We start from the raw sequence: 16915 nt of genomic DNA, 5'->3' as shown, positions 1-16915 counted from the left end.
TTTGCTTGTCGGATTTATAATATTTTTTTATAAAAAATTTAAAATTTAAATATTAAAATTAAAAATCACTATTTAAACGTGTAAATTAAACGTGCTCTTAATCCCTCTTAATTTCCGGTTATTTGCGGACTTAACTTGATAATTGCACTGTTCTATTTTAAGGTTGAGGAAAGTTTCTCTTTTTTGGGTGTTCCCTGGGACTTGTGGGACCATCTGTTCTTTTGTGAGGTCCCCGTAACGGCTCTCTTTGTTTCTTTCAGTTGTTTCAAAAGACGTGCCTCTTCTCATAATTCCACCGTTGATCTGGAATAGTCGAGTCATCGGACGGTTGAATATCAGACACGAGGAAACTTTTCTTGGGCAGAGACGGGGGAGCAGAGTTAAATCTTGTCCATTGCTTTTGTAGGCTGTACGAACTAGCCGTTACGACCCTAACGTTCGTCGCACAAGAGTTCATTTTCCATTTTCAATATATGTTAAATTCTTGTTCATTTTGAATGTTTTCAATTTCAGTTTTATTATATAAAAAAATCTCACAAAAAATTATATTTAATTTTTTTATTATAATTAAAAATTTTCTTATAAAATTATATATCAACTCAAATTGATAAACTGAACGAGATCTAAGCTTCATCTTACTATAATAGAATTATTTATCTTTCTTACTTTACAACGATATATGAAAAACTCAGATAGAAAATTGTAGAGTTAATATATTTCTAGCCTCCAACTATAGAACAAATATTATTCTGATCTCTGATATTTCAATCATTTCATATACCTAACCGTTAAAAAAATCTCAAAGGAAAAAAATGCACACTATATGCAATTTAACAGGAGTTTACATGTTGGGGCCCTAACTGTTAAGAAATAAATTATGCCTCTTTTTATTGAAATTTTAACAGTTAGAATGAACGAAATGATTAATTTAGGACAATTTATTAGATTATGAATTTGTTTTGTGATGTTTTGAAAGATAAATATCAAAATGAGCCAATTATATCATTCTTTTTTTTTTTATTCTTGGAAGTGCAAATTGGTTATGTGTTTTTCATCTTTGTGCTAGCAAATTGTAGAAAAGGGTTTGATTGGTGTATATGTGTCACGATTCGAATCATAGTTCGTGATTCGTTACAGTATTTTTTCACATAAAAAACACATATAATCGAGAATAATTATGAATTATAATTCTAAATCCATAAATTAAACGTCCACCAACTGATTGGGATTGCATGTATGGCCCAATGATAAATACACACCCACCACAAATTCCACCTCCAAATTAAAAAGAAAAAAAAAAGAAGAAGATGGAAAAATAATACTAGCTCATTTGACAGAAGAAAATACAATTGTCCACCTTTTTTCCCCCGTAATAAGTTCATTGTCCACCCAAATTTGCAGGTACCCAACATTTGAATGTATTATAAACTTATAGCCCGTTAAAATTAAATTGTCTGATCTCTATTACAACATAAAGCATGCATGACTTACTAACATCAACAACTAACGATGGCATCCATTTCGTTTAAACATTTGATGAAATGAATCAACCAGAAAGTAAAAAAAAAAAATTAAAACCCTCAATATTTACCACATCAAGGAATTTCATTTTCTTTTTCTTCCACTTCTGAGTTTGAAGCTAACAATAACTGTTAAGACATCTGCACAACCGTTTAGCATGGATTCATCTCATAAATCCTTCTTCTACAGCAAAGGCAACGCAACCATACCCGTTGGCCAAATACTACTAGCCTATTTGGTTGGAAGATTCGTTCTCTGATTCGAATTATGATTCATAGTTCGCTATAATATTTTCTCTCACAAAAAACACACGTAAATCGAAAATAATTTTAATCTCATAGTCGTGTGCTTACATATCTATTATATACGATATGTACACTAGGGGAAAAATGAGATTTTTGAAAGGAATTGGTAGAGATATTAAACAGTGGATGACGGATCCATAATTTAAATTTAGGGGCAAATATTAATACATTTCATTAAAAAAATTTCACACCATTATATGAATAACATTAAATTACATACCTTATAGGATTGATCATTACAAACTTGCACTAGCAAATAAACTTGTGAGAAGGCTTGTGAATTCAATACTTTAAGTACGTGCACCAGTAAATATTTTGACTTTAAAGAGAATAAAAAAAGAGCAAAAATAGTTTGTTACTATTGTGTTACTGTGTACGTACGTAGACTTACGAAGAGTGAAGACTTGTGAGGGGGAGAAAAGAAAAGGAGAAGAAAAATAAATATAAAATAGAATTATTTTTATTGGTGCCATCTGAATTTTAGAGTCATTCTCAATTTACTCTTAAATTTTAAAAACTTTCACTTTGTCTCTTAAATTTTAAATTGTTCTCATTTAGCCAACATAAATCAAAACAGAAAATCCAGGTGATTTCATATTGGTTGTTAAAGTTATTGGGGCTCACTTATATAATGCATAAAAATTAGTATGCATACAAGTCCAGCATTGTTCATTTCGCGGAGTCGAGTTTTTAATTCGAGTTGATATGTGATATTTTATGAGAGTTTTTCACTGTAGCAGAAAAAATTAAATGTGACATTTTTTAAAAAATTTTTACTGTAAAAATTTAAAATTGAAAACTCGAATTGATGAAATTAATAAGGCCTTTAATTTTCTCACGTGCCCCCCGCCGGTCCACCCTTGATCCGGCCTTTGCCTCTCTCCAAAACGGCATAATTATGATCATATTACAACGATTTGTCGCGTGGGTTTGAAGTTTGTTGGAGCTACAGTAGTCAAGCTACTTGTAGTTTTCTTGTAACTTTACTATCGTTTATCTTGTTGTCGTTTGTTTTTTTTTTGTTTTTTCCTTTGGTGTTAAGTATAAGTAAAAAAAAGTTGTATAAGTACAAGGTGAGTGTTGGTACCAGTTTGAGTCTTTTTAACACTTTATAAGATAATATGAATAATGCAGAAACATAAAAAAAGAACACAAGAGAAATGGTATCGCGGTTCGGTAATACCTTACTCCGCGGGGCCACGCCCAGATGATGAACAATCCACTAAGAACTCTTTTACAATTCAATTGGACTTAATCTACCCGAGACTCTCTCTCTAAGAAGACACCTATGAACTTGTAATTTCCCAATGGACTTGAACAGCGAGATCCCCTCGACTTTTTAACATTGGAATCTCTCAAATTAAGTTTTTCTCCCGAAAAACACTCAAATCATCTCTTTGAATACAAGTGTTGACCCATGTCTTACAACCCAGCAAAAACTCATCAAAAGGCCTACAGAGACTTAAGGGACACTTTCAATAAATAAGCAAGCTGTGAATAGCTTGACACATCTTCAATTAATTCGCTGAACTAAATCTGTTGCAAATCCTTGTTGCAACAATAATTGTAACATAGCTGTCATGGCCAACTTTCTCAAAACTAGACGAATCAATCTCCTTTCATTATGAAATCTTCCAAAAACTGATAAACAAACATGGACACGTTCTTAGGCGACATAGGAAGATCATCCAGCTATGAAATCTCAATCAATAATCAATCAAATCAATTTTCCATATTTGAATCAATAGTTGACTTACAAAAATAGAAACTAAAACAAGTTTTCAAATCTTTTAGTAACCTTCCATAAAAAGCTAGCCAGCTGCACATCTATTTTCAAACACAATCAACCAACCAAACATTCTCAAAATAATGCCAATCAAATATGATTACAATCAATACACAAAATGATAAACAAATCCCAACAATCTCTAGAAATAAATCCCAACAGTGAGTTTTGCAGAAGTAGTAAAAAAAAAATATATCCCATTTATACTATGCCATTACGGACTATTATATTTTTATTTGGTTTTAAATATGCCTAATTTGACGATTTAAAGAAACGGTTAAAAAAAAGTCCAACTTTTTTTAATTTGGAAAAATGGCAAAGCTTCCTGTGCTTAAAAAAAAAAAAAAAAAAAGCGTGCCTTCAATACTGATCAACAAGTTGCTTAGCATATAAAAACCACATATCGTTCATATATGAAGTTTGAAGAGATAAAACGACATTGTTTTCCTTGTAATTTATGTCGTTTAATTGTTCTAAATTTCCATCCGTTAAGTGAACTTACGTTTTATGTATCAACGTTTTTTAAACGACAAAAATTGTTACGTTACATGTATCAAAGTTTATTGAACGACTTAAATTTTTGCAAAATGGAATAGCTTCTTGTGCTCTCAATATAAAACGGCATGTTGCTTGTCAACGTAAAAAATGACATGCATTTTAGGTATGAAGTTTGTTGCCATTAACGAACCATTAGTCTTCCATGTAATTATCGTTTTAGATTTTTATTTTTTTATTTTTTTTTTACTCTCACTTAAACAATCTACTACTTAAAGGAATTCGTTTTATGCGTAACTAATACATGGTTGTTTAATAGAAAACGATTTCCTGGGAAAGAAAAAGCATAAACGACAATCTGTTTCTAAAAAATCGAATCTCCTTTCATGTTTGAAAAGCCTATTTATCTCCCTTCAAATAAATAAATAAATAAAGCCTATTTTCATGTCAGGTCATCAAACGATACATATAAGGATACACTTTGGGATTGTTCTTTGAGCGAAAAACTCAAAAAAAAAAAAACAACTCGAGTTACAATTTTATTCGAGTTTATATTTTTTCAAGTTTAAACTTGAATTTGACTCGAATTCAAGTTTTCCTTTTAACTTGAGTTCAGAAACTCGAACTCAAATTAATGAATAATATTTTTTCTATTATTAAAAATATTATAACTTTTTCGTTTTAATTCTGATTGAGATTATTTTTTTTTCTATGCGTTGACAATGAAAAGACGAATAAAACCCGACCCATATACCATATTAAAATTTTTCATCAGCATTGAGTTTTTATTAAAATATTATCTAAATACAAATTCAAGTTTTGACTCACTCAAATACAAACTCAAAAAGATTATTATCTCAAATCATAACTCAAATGTACACAACCAAACATAAACTCAAGTTACAAATTCAACTCAAGTTATAACTCAAACTCAACTCAAAAATTATACTCAAGTTAAACTCCAAAACAACAAGCCTTTATTTTTAAAATTGTTATCTGAGCGATAATGTAGTGTTGCTCCTGTGTAAAGTCTGTTTTTGTTTATAACATGTCCTTTTTTGCTAGTAGCTAGTTTATAATATGTCCTTAACCCTCATAGAGTTTAAACTACATGTTTGCTGCTTTTATTACATACAAAATAACTTGTCGTTTAGATTCTTAAAAAAAAAATTTACTTGTCGTTTGTTTTAGAAAAATTGAAAGTCCAAGCATAAGCGGCATCATCCTATCATTTCTTTATCAAAAAAAGGAAGTTGTCAAAATGAGAAAAGTTCAAACTTAGGAAACGTTTAGTTCATGGATTATAATCATGTGATTAGAACCATTTTTTATTTACGTGTATTTTTTATGAGAGAAAACACTGTAACGAACCATGAACCATGATTCAAATCATAGGTTGAATCCTCTAACCAAACATCCTCTTAACGTGTGTAACCCATTATTTACTGGTAATGAAAAGTTCAAATTACTGTCCTACACGGTTTACAGAACATCCGAAAAATTATTGATTAGTTATATTATAAATATCATAAGCTCTGTAAATAAGCTCAATAAAAAAAAGCTCTGTAAATATATTCTAAAAAAAAGCCCCGTTTGGACGATATAAGAGCCTTGCCAATCTTGCCTTCATGTCAACGTCATCTTAATTTATCAATCAATCTCAAAAAGCTTATTAGGAAGTTGACAAGTAATAATTTTATACTTTAACACTTCATCTCACGTGTGGACTGGACAATAGATAATTATGTGGGTAAATTAATTAAAAAACACAACACGTGAATATTTAAGCCCGAGATATATTAAAGAACCAATACATTATGACAATTTTAAATGAAAATAAAGAGTACAATTACGAGAGTTTTAACTCAAAATCTCCCATTTTGATACCATGTTAATTTACTAATCCATCATAAGAGCTTAAACTTTTAAGATGTATTGGTAAATTAATATATATATATATATATAAGAAAAAAGCTCAATAACATGATCAGAATTAAGCGTTACCACTAATAAAATGTGAGTATCACATACGTGTCACATTATAAGATCCATCTTTTATTAATAAATAATGTTTAACGTCACGGTGCTTTATAAAAAAATCTGTTTGTTCTTTTGAAAGAAATTGACAATCCACTTTGTTGGAAAAGCATTCAGTATCAACTTATACTGAGTTTGACAACCTTGAGATCCATAAACAGCGTAACAAAATGCAATTAAGCCTTTCATAATTTGACAAAAAAATGAAAAACGCAAAGAAGAAAAAACATTAGAAGAAAATTCTTTGACAAGTTCTGCACATTGAATGACGTAATCACTTATCTCAACAACCATTGGACAGTCTTCTTTCTCAAACCATAATGGCGGTGACTGTAAGCTACGGTCCGGGCAAAACCGTTATTAGAACATTGAACAAGGACAAAAAAGGAAAGTTGAATTTGAGGTTAAGAGCTCTGCCAATAGGTAAACCCCACGTCATCTCCTAATCAGTGGAGCGTTTGTTGGCAAAGGAGGAAAGGAAATGGGACTTCTTAAATAGAACGAGAACGTCAAAAAAAAAAAAAAAAGGAAGAAGAAGAAGAGAGATACGTTTCTCTCTCTTCGGCTTTGCTTTCTCTCTCACAAGGTAATCCCAAATCTGTTAGGGTTAGGGTATAATATTTGATAATTCATTCATTTTCTAAAATTAATCTCTGATTTCGTATTTATTTTCGCGATTGATTTAGGGTTTGATCGATCTTCTTCTCTACCTGTTGAGTCTGATAATTTTTTTTTTCTTCTGGGTTATGTTTATGAACATAGGTTTTTATTTCGATGCGATTCTGAGCACAGAGATCGGTTTGAGAGGTTCGCTTCGTGGTTGTTTGCTCCAAAGGTTAGGGTTACCTTGTGAGTTTTTTTTTTTTTTTTTGTATTTATATATTTTTTATATTTATATTATATTATCGATGATTAATTTGTGATGTTAGATGTTATTGAAGGTTGTGAAGATAAATTAATTTTTGAGCATGCAAAATATTTTAGGTTGTCACTACTGTTTCCTTTTTTTTTTGTCAAATACAAATTTAAGGGGTTTTAGCCATTTAGGACACGTTAAATTTGAAGACTTCATTAGTTATTTAGGAGAATATATTTGTAGGTTCCGAAGGGTTTTGGCAAGTATGAATTTTTTGTATTAACTAAGTGGAAATGGATTGAGATGTTTGGTTTTTTGTGTTTAGAGTCTGGGAATAAGAGACTTCAGGAGCAGCATGAAATGGTCCATGGCCTATCATTGGTCTTCTGTTAAATGTTCACGATCTAAATTGTTTCACATGTTTTTTTTTTCATCAATACATTTTAGTTTCAATTTTATCGAGGAATGAATAATTCTTAGAATATTTGAGTATTTGTTTGTTGGTTTGAGCTGCTAATTTTGTGTAGTTGAAATTGCACGGTATGCTTTTTCTCTACGTGGTTCCTTTCGTATATTCTGATGATTTGATTGCAGAGAGTTGAGAAGATGGACCATGACAAGACAGGATGCCAAGCTCCTCCTGAAGGTCCTATCCTGTGCATCAATAATTGTGGTTTCTTTGGAAGCGCGGCCACGATGAACATGTGTTCCAAATGCCACAAGGACATGATGCTGAAGCAGGAGCAGGCTAAGCTCGCTGCATCTTCCATTGGAAGTATTGTCAATGGATCATCAAGTAGCAGCGGGAATGAACCTGCTGTTGCTGCTGCAGCTACTGGCGTGGGTTTTGAAACCAACCCAGTTGAGCCAAAACCTATCTCTGTGCCATCATTTGGCTCGGGGTCGCAGAGTGATGAGGCAAAGCCGAAGGGGGGCCCAAAACGCTGCACCAGCTGCAACAAGAGGGTAGGATTGACGGGGTTCAATTGTCGGTGCGGTAACCTCTTCTGTGCAGTACATCGCTACTCGGACAAACATGACTGCCCCTATGACTACCGCACTGCTGCACAGAATGCTATAGCAAAAGCCAACCCAGTGGTCAAGGCTGAGAAGCTCGACAAACTATAAAGGCTGATAAGAGTGGTGTTGCATTCTGAAATGTGATGGTCGTTTACATGCATGAGATGGCTTCTGAGTTTGCTGCAGCAATATCTTTATCGAGTGCCCATTTATCTTGTTATCTCTACTTGGAGGCCTTTTGTGACGTCTCTGCAGTTTGAAGAACTCTATCTTTGTTGTGGTTGGCGAGAGTTTTGTATGTTGCATCGGTGTCTTTTTAAGTTGTAATTCTATGCTCTGGTTTACTCGACGTTTGTCATGGTCACTTTGTAATATATTGTTCTGTTTCATGTGGCATTTCTTTCTCTAGCAGGCATATTCGGTATGTGCAGATCCCAAATGATATCGAAAACAATCCATACAGTCTCGTGATGATGTTATAAATTATATTCATAGTTTTTAAAAGTTTCACCAGCACCCTTTACCGTGCCGTGCATACTTAGATCTCTCTTCCTCATTCTTTGACCACTCAGGAAAGACAAAAAGCTGAAAATAACAATTCAGGAAAAAACAAAAAGCTGAAGATTACCATTCAGGAAAAACAAAAAGCTGAAGATAACCTGAAAAGTAAGACACTTTTCATCTAGCAAAATGATTATTGTTCCGCATGCAAGCCAAACTGCTCAAAATGGGAATTAACGAGAAATCTGGAGAATTTATCCATGGAAGCCTAAATGGGCAAGATAACAACAATGTCAACGATATCTAATGGATGAGTTAACATATTAATCTCCGTCACTGAAATTAATTTAGCAATTCAACATATCACAATTGTACTTTCTAATCAAAAGCAAAACAGAAATAATCACACAGAAGTAATCAATCAAGTGGTATGCTTTTACATATTGTGCATCCAAATGAAGTACAAGCGCAACAAGTCAAGCTCAGATACTTGTAAGTCTACCGACATCTACGAGATAGCAATTCCCTGCATTTTCTGGTTTTGGAGATCCAAAACTTGTATATGTTATCAGTGTTTATTTACTTTCAAACCATAGTTTCTGTAAATGAGTGGTTCCCCACTACTATTTCCTCAGTCTCCCGAAACAATACGCATGCACATTACACTAGTAAAACAACACAATAATTACGTGGCCTCACTCATTTCACCGTTTAAGTTTTCAATTTCAATTTTGTTACAATTAAAAGCTTTCATAAAAAATCACATCTAACTTTTCTATAACAGTTAAAAGCTCTCACATAAAGTCACATCTCAACTCGAATTTAAACTCGAATCGGCAAACTAAACGATGCAGATCTCCCAACTTTAACCAGTCTTTCTTATTAGAAAAACAAGAACAACTAGGAAATTGCATGGAAAACTGATTTCAAAACCCATAACATATCAAGTCCTCTATGGTTTAGACTCCAAAATGCTTTTGTTATTCCACTAAGCTGGAAGGGCATACAGCCTCTAAGATCTAAGACTACAAAGGTAAAAAGAAATAAATTAGTTGGCGTCAGAGAGAAATTCCACTTGATTCAGCCTCAAGATACTTGCAGATTCTCTCCATGACCTCTCTACCCTTGGCGCTGTTTTGCACGAACTTCTCAGCACACCGCTGCTCCACCTTTTCTGCCATTGACGCCAGTGCTGACAATGGCTTTATCCGAATGCTAGTCTGCTGCCGACAGATTGCCCACTTATCAGGATTATCCGGGTGTGGATCGTAACGTATCTTCTCCTCCACTTCTATGAACTTCTGAAGACTGATATTACGGGTTGTCAATTGCATTGAACGTGATTGCCCATCAACAACAGTTGACTCAACGCAGTGGCAGATATCCTGGCCGACAATTTTGTGAATGAACCACGGTCCAGGGGCATGAATAGTGATTGCACGAGTAGTATAAAGTTTTCCAGAATCAGGGTCAAGCTTGTGGTTCAAAGTATCAACTTCAAGGATGTGCGATAGCGTTCGTTTATTCTCAGGGTCGGCAAACTTGCGCCAAGATGCAGAAGTTACCCGCTCCCATGGGTGCCTGTATGTGTACTCCTGTCTGTATGCTCTAACCATCACGTTCTGTTATAACTCCTCGTGCTAGTAAAGAAACAAACACTACATCAGTTTGCACATCAAAAGATGAGAGAAAGTGTTCTACATAATGGCACTCATTCACATAAAACTAGCTGCTCTAAAACCAGGAAAAAGAATACAATTTCTTCTTTACGTATAAATCTTCTGTAAGGCAACATAAATTAAATATAGGTAGAAAGGCCACATTGGCTTTGATTTAACACAATGTTATCAAAACGTTAATCAATGAGTCCAGGAAAACAGCGACCACAGGATTGGAGCGTCAATATGTAACCACAAATACTGATAAAAATAGGATCGCATACAAGAATCTTATGAACATAATCCCATTTCAAAAAGAACTCCTTACTAAACATAATGTTTGTTCAGTTATTTGAGAAATTCAGTTGCGAATATCCCCATCTCAAACTATTAAAAATAAAAAAAGTAAAAGTAAAAGAGAAGCAAATTCTATTCTGAAAGTCCAAAATGGACTACCAACAAATGAACCTATCTTGGGCCAAAAACACAAAATTACTTTATTATTTGTACTGAATATGAGAAGTGTAAGTACAAATTACAATTAATTGAACAAGAAATACAGATTCATAATTCAAGTTCATTTGGGCTAATAGCTTAAGTGACCATAAGAGAATTAAACCAACTTGAGAATCCTTGCACGGTGACTCCAAATAATAGTGAAATATAAAGAATTAGCAACCTAAGATGATCTTAAAAAAGCTTATCAAGACAACTTTCCAATAGTTGTGTTATCCATTTGAGAGCAGCTATTAAAAAAGCTTATCATTAGAAAGCGCCAAAGATTTTGCAGCGCCCTAAAAATATTCAAATATCCCGAAAAATCCCGGAAAAAAAGATCAGACAAGAAAACACAAGGAAAATATAGCACAAGATTACCAAAACTGACAATGAGATATCGAATAAACCTTAAACCTGGGGACCCATCACTCAATACAAAGAATTAACGAAAGAAGCTGAATCAATTTCACTATAATGTAACTTCGTAGCTAGAAAAAAATATCATTCGCAAAAAATCTTGAATCTTAATCTCTAGAATTGTCGAAAAGCTTAGACAAATAAAGATGAACAATCAAGATAATGGAAATCGGAAAGGCAAAAAGCAGATGGGAGAAAGAATGAAAGAGTACCTGAGAAAGAGAGTGTAGAGTAATAACAAGTTGTTTCATGAATAAACCCTCAGTAGCAGATCATAGAGAGGAGACTTGCTGCAGCAGAAACCGATGAGAGAGAGAGAGAGAGAGAGAACGACTTGCCAAGAAATGACTTGGTTATGAGGAGTTGATGATCCGGTGCTCTACGGAGTATCGTCACCTCTTATTGACGGCTCTGATCTGATACACATTAGCATCTATGAAAGATTGATTGATGCCCAAGCATAAACAAAGATAATAATAATAATAATATTGAAGAAATAAACGGAAAATTATTTACATGGTAGAATATTTTTAAGCGTATTGCACTTTTAAGAAGGTCAAATTAGGGTGTTTCATAATTTAAATTAAAGTTCGTAATTTATTATAATATTTTTTTTTTATAAAAAATATATATAAATTAAAAATAATTTTAAATTTATAAACTAAACGTTATCCGAATCACATGTAAAATGAATTAGAATAAAAAATGAATTAACAAAAAAGATTCGTAATAAAATTAATCAGAACTATATCAAACTAAGAAGTTATGTAAAAACTGAGATAAATAAATAAAAATTTTGTGATCTAAATAACTTATAAATTTTTTTTCTTTTTTACAGTATCGAAGGAATTTTTTTTTTGGGTTACGTTGCTTCTAAAATTTACGAGGTAATTTTGGATTGTTAGATCAAATTGTCAAATTTTTTAAGATTTCAGCTCAGTTTCTTTTTTATTATTAAAAGAAAATATGGGATTAAATTTTGTGCATATGGATTTTTTTAAGGACAAAGAGGTAATTTTGTGGGGCTAACCAAAAGCGGCGATGCCCGAGATCGTACACCGTAAATACACGTAGGAATGCTGACTTCGGAAAATCCCAATAGAAGCCGACAGATTCTTCTACGAGTTATCCCTTCCAGGTGCAGCTAGTCAGCTAGGGCTATGGAATTCTATTTTGGGCTGGGCTGACTTTCAACCCACTGGCCCAAAGCTTTTCTACTTGTGAAATCTCTCGAAAAATAGTAAAAAATAGGCCAATATGAAAAGCTTAAGAAAGTATATAGGTCAATTTTTAGTTATAAAAATTAATATGTCATTATAGTTCATAATCAAATAAATTATAAATAAATTTATTAAGTTATGGTTCATAGTCATACTAGTTATGGACAATTATGGACAATAACTTGTCAAGTTATAGTTTATAACCAGACAAAAAATAGTAATTTGGCCTATTTATTAACTTATATAAACTATTGGCCTATTAATTTTAATTCATCTCAAGTCTTGGCCTATTTCCTTCTTTCTCCCAAATTTCTTTACTTATTAGTTATTACAATGATAAACATGATCACCTTCAAAAAATTGATGGTATAAATAATAATAATAATAATAATAATAATAACCTCTCAATAATAACAATAATAATGATATTAAACCCTCCCTTACACTTGTTCCATATATTGTCTCCCATCTTATATTTTTTTTAAATATAACATTTATTTATCCTGTTTTACCCTTTAATGCATTCATCAAAAAATTTTAAGTTTAACTATTATTTTTCCTAATTTTATTATTTATGCTACTATTGCACTATACAAAATTTTGATACTACTATGAAAAATAACATGCATGATGCGAAGTAATAATTTACAGGTTATGACAGATAACTTACATATTATGAAAAGATAACCTACAGGTTATTAGTGACATAAGATGAATTTATTAATAGTAATGGAAATAAAGTAGTATTGTTTTATTGATGGCATTTTTAAAAATTCTCCTCAAAATAACTACATAAAAAGAAAGTCTTAACGTTCATTAAAAAACTAGTGAATCTCTCTCCCCTTTTTTTTGTTTTTAATTTTCTTTATATGATTTCTTAAAGGAACTATCTCTGGTAGACCGTCCTACCGGTAAGACTAATTTTCTGACCGTTAAATCTAATCAAAATTAAATAAGATTGAAAAAGTATACATAATAGACAGTTTCTGATACAGATTTGACGGCTGAAAATAGCTGAAAAAAAGAAACTACCGATAGTTTCATTTTCGTAGTCCTACGGGAGAAATTCCCATTCTTAAAAAAATTTAATAAGGATGTTTTTTCAATTTAAGAATTTCGATCAGTTATCACAATCAATTATTCAAAATAAAAATAATAATAACACAATCAAAGTTTAATGCTGTAACAAAAATAGACGAAAATAATATATCAGCTATCAGTCAGATCCAATATTAAACATTGGTCTTCTGTGTACAAAACTTGGGTCCTCTACTTGCACCCATTAGCTGATCATGCCTATCCAGACTAACGCAAGTCCTTGGATAAAACCAAAAAATAAAAATACCGAAAAAGAAAAGTGTAGTTCCTTTAGGGTTTTGCATTTTCGCTCATATTGAAAAAAAAAAAAAAAAAAAAAAAATGAGAATAATAATAAAAAAAAGGTTAAACCATGGTAAATTGGCTTCTTATACCATGTTAGCTTCACCCACCTTAAGAAAAATCCAATCAGTCATTCCACATAGTAAAAACACTCGGGTTTGATCCTTGGCCCGAACCGCCCGACCAGCCTCCGTAACCCGACCCGGAAGTCATGTCGTAGTCCACTTTCACAAGAGCAAGTTCCTCAGCAGTATTGCCTGTGGTCGTCGAATTAGAAGGCATCCCAAGATTATACCCCGCAGTAGCAGTAGTACTACCACCATTAGTATTATGATCAATTATAGAATTAGAAGCAGACCCCATATTGATATTGTCCATTAACCCCTGAAGAAACGCCGGGTGGTTCTGCACATTATAGCCGTTGTAGAACGTCTGAGAATTGTTATTACTGCTACTCTGGCCTAGAGCTTGTTGGTGATGATGATTAATGTTGTTATACGACGTCGTCCCGGATTGTTGCTGGTGCAATTGGAGCTGTGTTTGGATGTAGTTTTGGTGAAACGACGAAGGGTCTTGAGTCGTTTGAGTGGCTGAAGTGTAGTGAGAAACACTGTCATGGTGGTTTTGGAGGCTCAGAAGAGTCGGATGATGATGAGGATCGAATTGCATGAGAGGGTATGCAGCGGCCTGCAGACGATTTGAGGCGGCGCTCGAGCTTCCGTACTGGAAGGTTGAGCTGAGAGCCATCATTTCTTCGCGCTTTCTAGAAGATTCCAAGGCTTGAGCTTCTTTGAGGCGTTTTGCGGCTCCTCCTCCTATTGGGAGAGTGTTGCTTTCTAGAATGCTCTTCACGTCGTATCGGTTCATGTCGAAGTTGGTCACGGCATTTAGGCCACGGAACTTTATTGCCGCGATGTCATACGCTTCAGCGGCCTCCTCCTCCGTACCTAATTAACACAATTTATTCAATTAGCATTGTAAAAGAAGAATGTGATTAGAATTCTGATTAGTATTATTCTTTGATGCGTATGCTTTGATTTAATTAATATAATCATAAAATATAATGTTGTTTAAGTAACTTTTTCTTGATACCTTTCTCCTTTTCGCTAGATATAAGTGTAATTATTGACCTTTTCTTGTTTCGACACAAATTATAATATGCTTGTAACGTGACTTACTGAAAGTTCCCAGGTAAAGATCTTTGTTTCCTGCGACTCTTCCAATCCTTGCTTGCCATCTTCCGTGTTATATATATATATATATATATATGATCAGAGAGAGATAAAAGAGAAATAAGTGGCAAATAATTAGTACCTTGTCACTCCACGATACATTGATGCACCTCTTGAAAAGCCACTGCTCTTCCTGAAATTTGTCACCAGGATAGAGGCAAAATAATTAGAATTAATCCTAATGATTACACAAAATTTAAATCAAATATTGGGCAACTCTCTAAATTTAATTTAATATAGTAAAGAACAAATCTAACAACTAATTACCTTCTAATGGAGGCCACAAATTCTTGTCTGGTCATGTGCTTCATCTCCTCCAACTCCTTCTCATAGTTGCTGATCTATTATATGATAATTAAATGCATTGCTTATTAGGACATATTTATTGCCATTTGACTCAGGAATCAAAGTATGATCAGAAAATTAAGCTTACTGGAAAATTGGTAGTAGTGGATGTTCCCCAGTACTTTAGTGCAGCCAAATCGTATGCCCTAGCTGCTTTCTCTTCTTTATCATACCCTCCTGGTTGAGTACAAATATTTAGCAGTATTATATGCGGTTTATAGCAACCTTAAATTGACCAACAAATTAAACATTTCAAAACCAACGAACTGCAAACAAATATGATTGAAACTAGATGTTGTGCTTACCCAGATAAACTACAAGAGACACCAGGCAGAGACGGAAAAAGTCCATGATGATATGATGAAGCAAAATATGTAGTTAGTAACATTTAAGATGATGTTATATATATTTATGTATTATAGTAGCCATTATAAACGAAAAAACCCTAGTAAAAGAAATTGTAAAAGTTCACCTTGTCGGCCTTTCCTTGATTGCCCTTCCCTTCTACAACTATTGTCCCAAAGATGAGCTTCATACCTTCCTGTCCATCTATGCCTACATTTCCCCAAAATACGCAATAAACAAAATTAATAACAGTATTATAAATTTAAAAAGAGAAAAACTTATATTATCTAATTGCTGATGATGATCATCACCGTGTGACACCGCGATAAATTGAAGTTCTTTGTCCAAACGTGTCCAAAGTCCTTCTTGGAACCGATTCCTGCACTGTATTAGTGCTATTATCTCCGCTAGTTTCGCAGGTTGAGCTTTTGCCACTACTGCCCATGGACAGTGTCAATGACTGAAGATTATTGGTGGGATTTTCTTGAAGATCGTAATTAGCACTGCTAGAGGCGGCTGCAAGAGCACTACTTTGCTGCACTACCGGGACTAAACTCATGTTGTTTGGGAAAAGATAATCAGAATCATGATTTGCCTGATCAATTTCGTTGTAGGCCACTAGATCCGCCTGGTTTTCTGATTTGCTCACGCCAAGGAAATCAGCCACCTTTGGGACTTCACTGCTTCCGTGGCTATTAATCAGATTCCACTCTGTAAGTTCAAAAATATTAGTATATACATATACATATACATATATATATATATATATATATATATAGACAGAGAGAGAGAGAGAGAGAGAGATATACATATACATATACATATATATATATATATATATATATTTAGACAGAGAGAGAGAGAGAGAACGTGATGATATATGAAGAATATATATGTGTATATGAAGAAGAAGATAAAATACGTATAAATACCTTGGTTTTGGAAGGGATTCATGTTATCCATGTTGTCATTCACTAACCCTAGAGAAAATTGGTGAGCCTGGGATGAGTGAAGATGGGGTGGTAAAGAGGCGTGAGTAGGAGAAAGAGGAAATGAAAGCCAGTTGTTCGAATTCATGGAGCCCGTTTTTCAATTTAACTCTCTGGTAGTCAATGAATCAAAAGCTACCTGCAAATGAAGCCAAAGTACTAATTTATATATTAGTTGACAACAAAAATTGATATTCTGAGTAAAATCAGAAAAGTTCATCATAGGAAAAACAATAAAAAAAAAAAAAGGAGTACTAGTTATTCTCTTTCTCTCTCGCGATCGCCTTCTGTCTGGCTAGCTCCTTTTCTC

The 16915-nt window shown here is 33.3% G+C and overlaps 2 protein-coding genes across 4 annotated transcripts; one reads left to right on the top strand and one right to left on the bottom strand.

The window, feature by feature from the left end:
• The first annotated feature begins 6632 nt into the window (after positions 1 to 6632).
• On the top strand, positions 6633 to 8530 carry LOC21398366 (zinc finger A20 and AN1 domain-containing stress-associated protein 8). Of its 2 annotated transcripts, XM_024169468.1 has the most exons (3): positions 6633 to 6730; positions 6907 to 6979; positions 7595 to 8530. In XM_024169468.1, the coding sequence occupies exon 3, from the start codon at positions 7607 to 7609 to the stop codon at positions 8126 to 8128; it is 522 nt and encodes a 173-aa protein (XP_024025236.1). In that variant the 5' UTR covers positions 6633 to 6730; positions 6907 to 6979; positions 7595 to 7606; the 3' UTR covers positions 8129 to 8530. The 2 variants fall into 2 exon arrangements, with proteins under 2 accessions (XP_024025236.1, XP_024025235.1); XM_024169467.1 differs by lacking the exon at positions 6633 to 6730 and having other exon boundaries at positions 6920 to 6993.
• A 776-nt stretch (positions 8531 to 9306) lies between these two features.
• Positions 9307 to 16693, bottom strand: LOC21398364 (AP2-like ethylene-responsive transcription factor PLT2). Of its 2 annotated transcripts, XM_024169486.1 has the most exons (5): positions 16549 to 16693; positions 15928 to 16327; positions 15744 to 15826; positions 11056 to 11060; positions 9307 to 10143 (listed from the first exon to the last, which is right to left on the bottom strand). In XM_024169486.1, the coding sequence occupies exons 1-5, from the start codon at positions 16691 to 16693 to the stop codon at positions 9580 to 9582; spliced, it is 1197 nt and encodes a 398-aa protein (XP_024025254.1). In that variant the 3' UTR covers positions 9307 to 9579. The 2 variants fall into 2 exon arrangements, with proteins under 2 accessions (XP_024025254.1, XP_010102313.1); XM_010104011.2 differs by lacking the exons at positions 11056 to 11060; positions 15744 to 15826; positions 15928 to 16327; positions 16549 to 16693 and adding an exon at positions 11307 to 11449 and having other exon boundaries at positions 9320 to 10161.
• Positions 16694 to 16915: the final 222 nt, after the last annotated feature.

The sequence above is a fragment of the Morus notabilis genome, unplaced genomic scaffold (genome assembly GCF_000414095.1).
Source record: "Morus notabilis unplaced genomic scaffold, ASM41409v2 Scaffold1005, whole genome shotgun sequence".
Lineage (NCBI taxonomy): Eukaryota > Viridiplantae > Streptophyta > Magnoliopsida > Rosales > Moraceae > Morus > Morus notabilis.
The sequence above is the reverse complement of the archived record's forward strand: the minus strand, read 5'-3'. Positions and strand labels throughout refer to the sequence as shown.

Bases quoted from the DNA above. Each gene is read 5' to 3' on its own strand.
- LOC21398364 (XM_024169486.1), bottom strand. From the start codon at position 16,693: ATGAATTCGAACAACTGGCTTTCATTTCCTCTTTCTCCTACTCACGCC. The intron at 16,328-16,548 runs GTATTTATACGT...TTGAACTTACAG, and splicing joins GAATCCCTTCCAAAACCAAG to AGTGGAATCTGATTAATAGC. The intron at 15,827-15,927 runs GTGATGATCATC...GGGGAAATGTAG, and splicing joins ATTTATCGCGGTGTCACACG to GCATAGATGGACAGGAAGGT.
- LOC21398366 (XM_024169468.1), top strand. From the start codon at position 7,607: ATGGACCATGACAAGACAGGATGCCAAGCTCCTCCTGAAGGTCCTATC.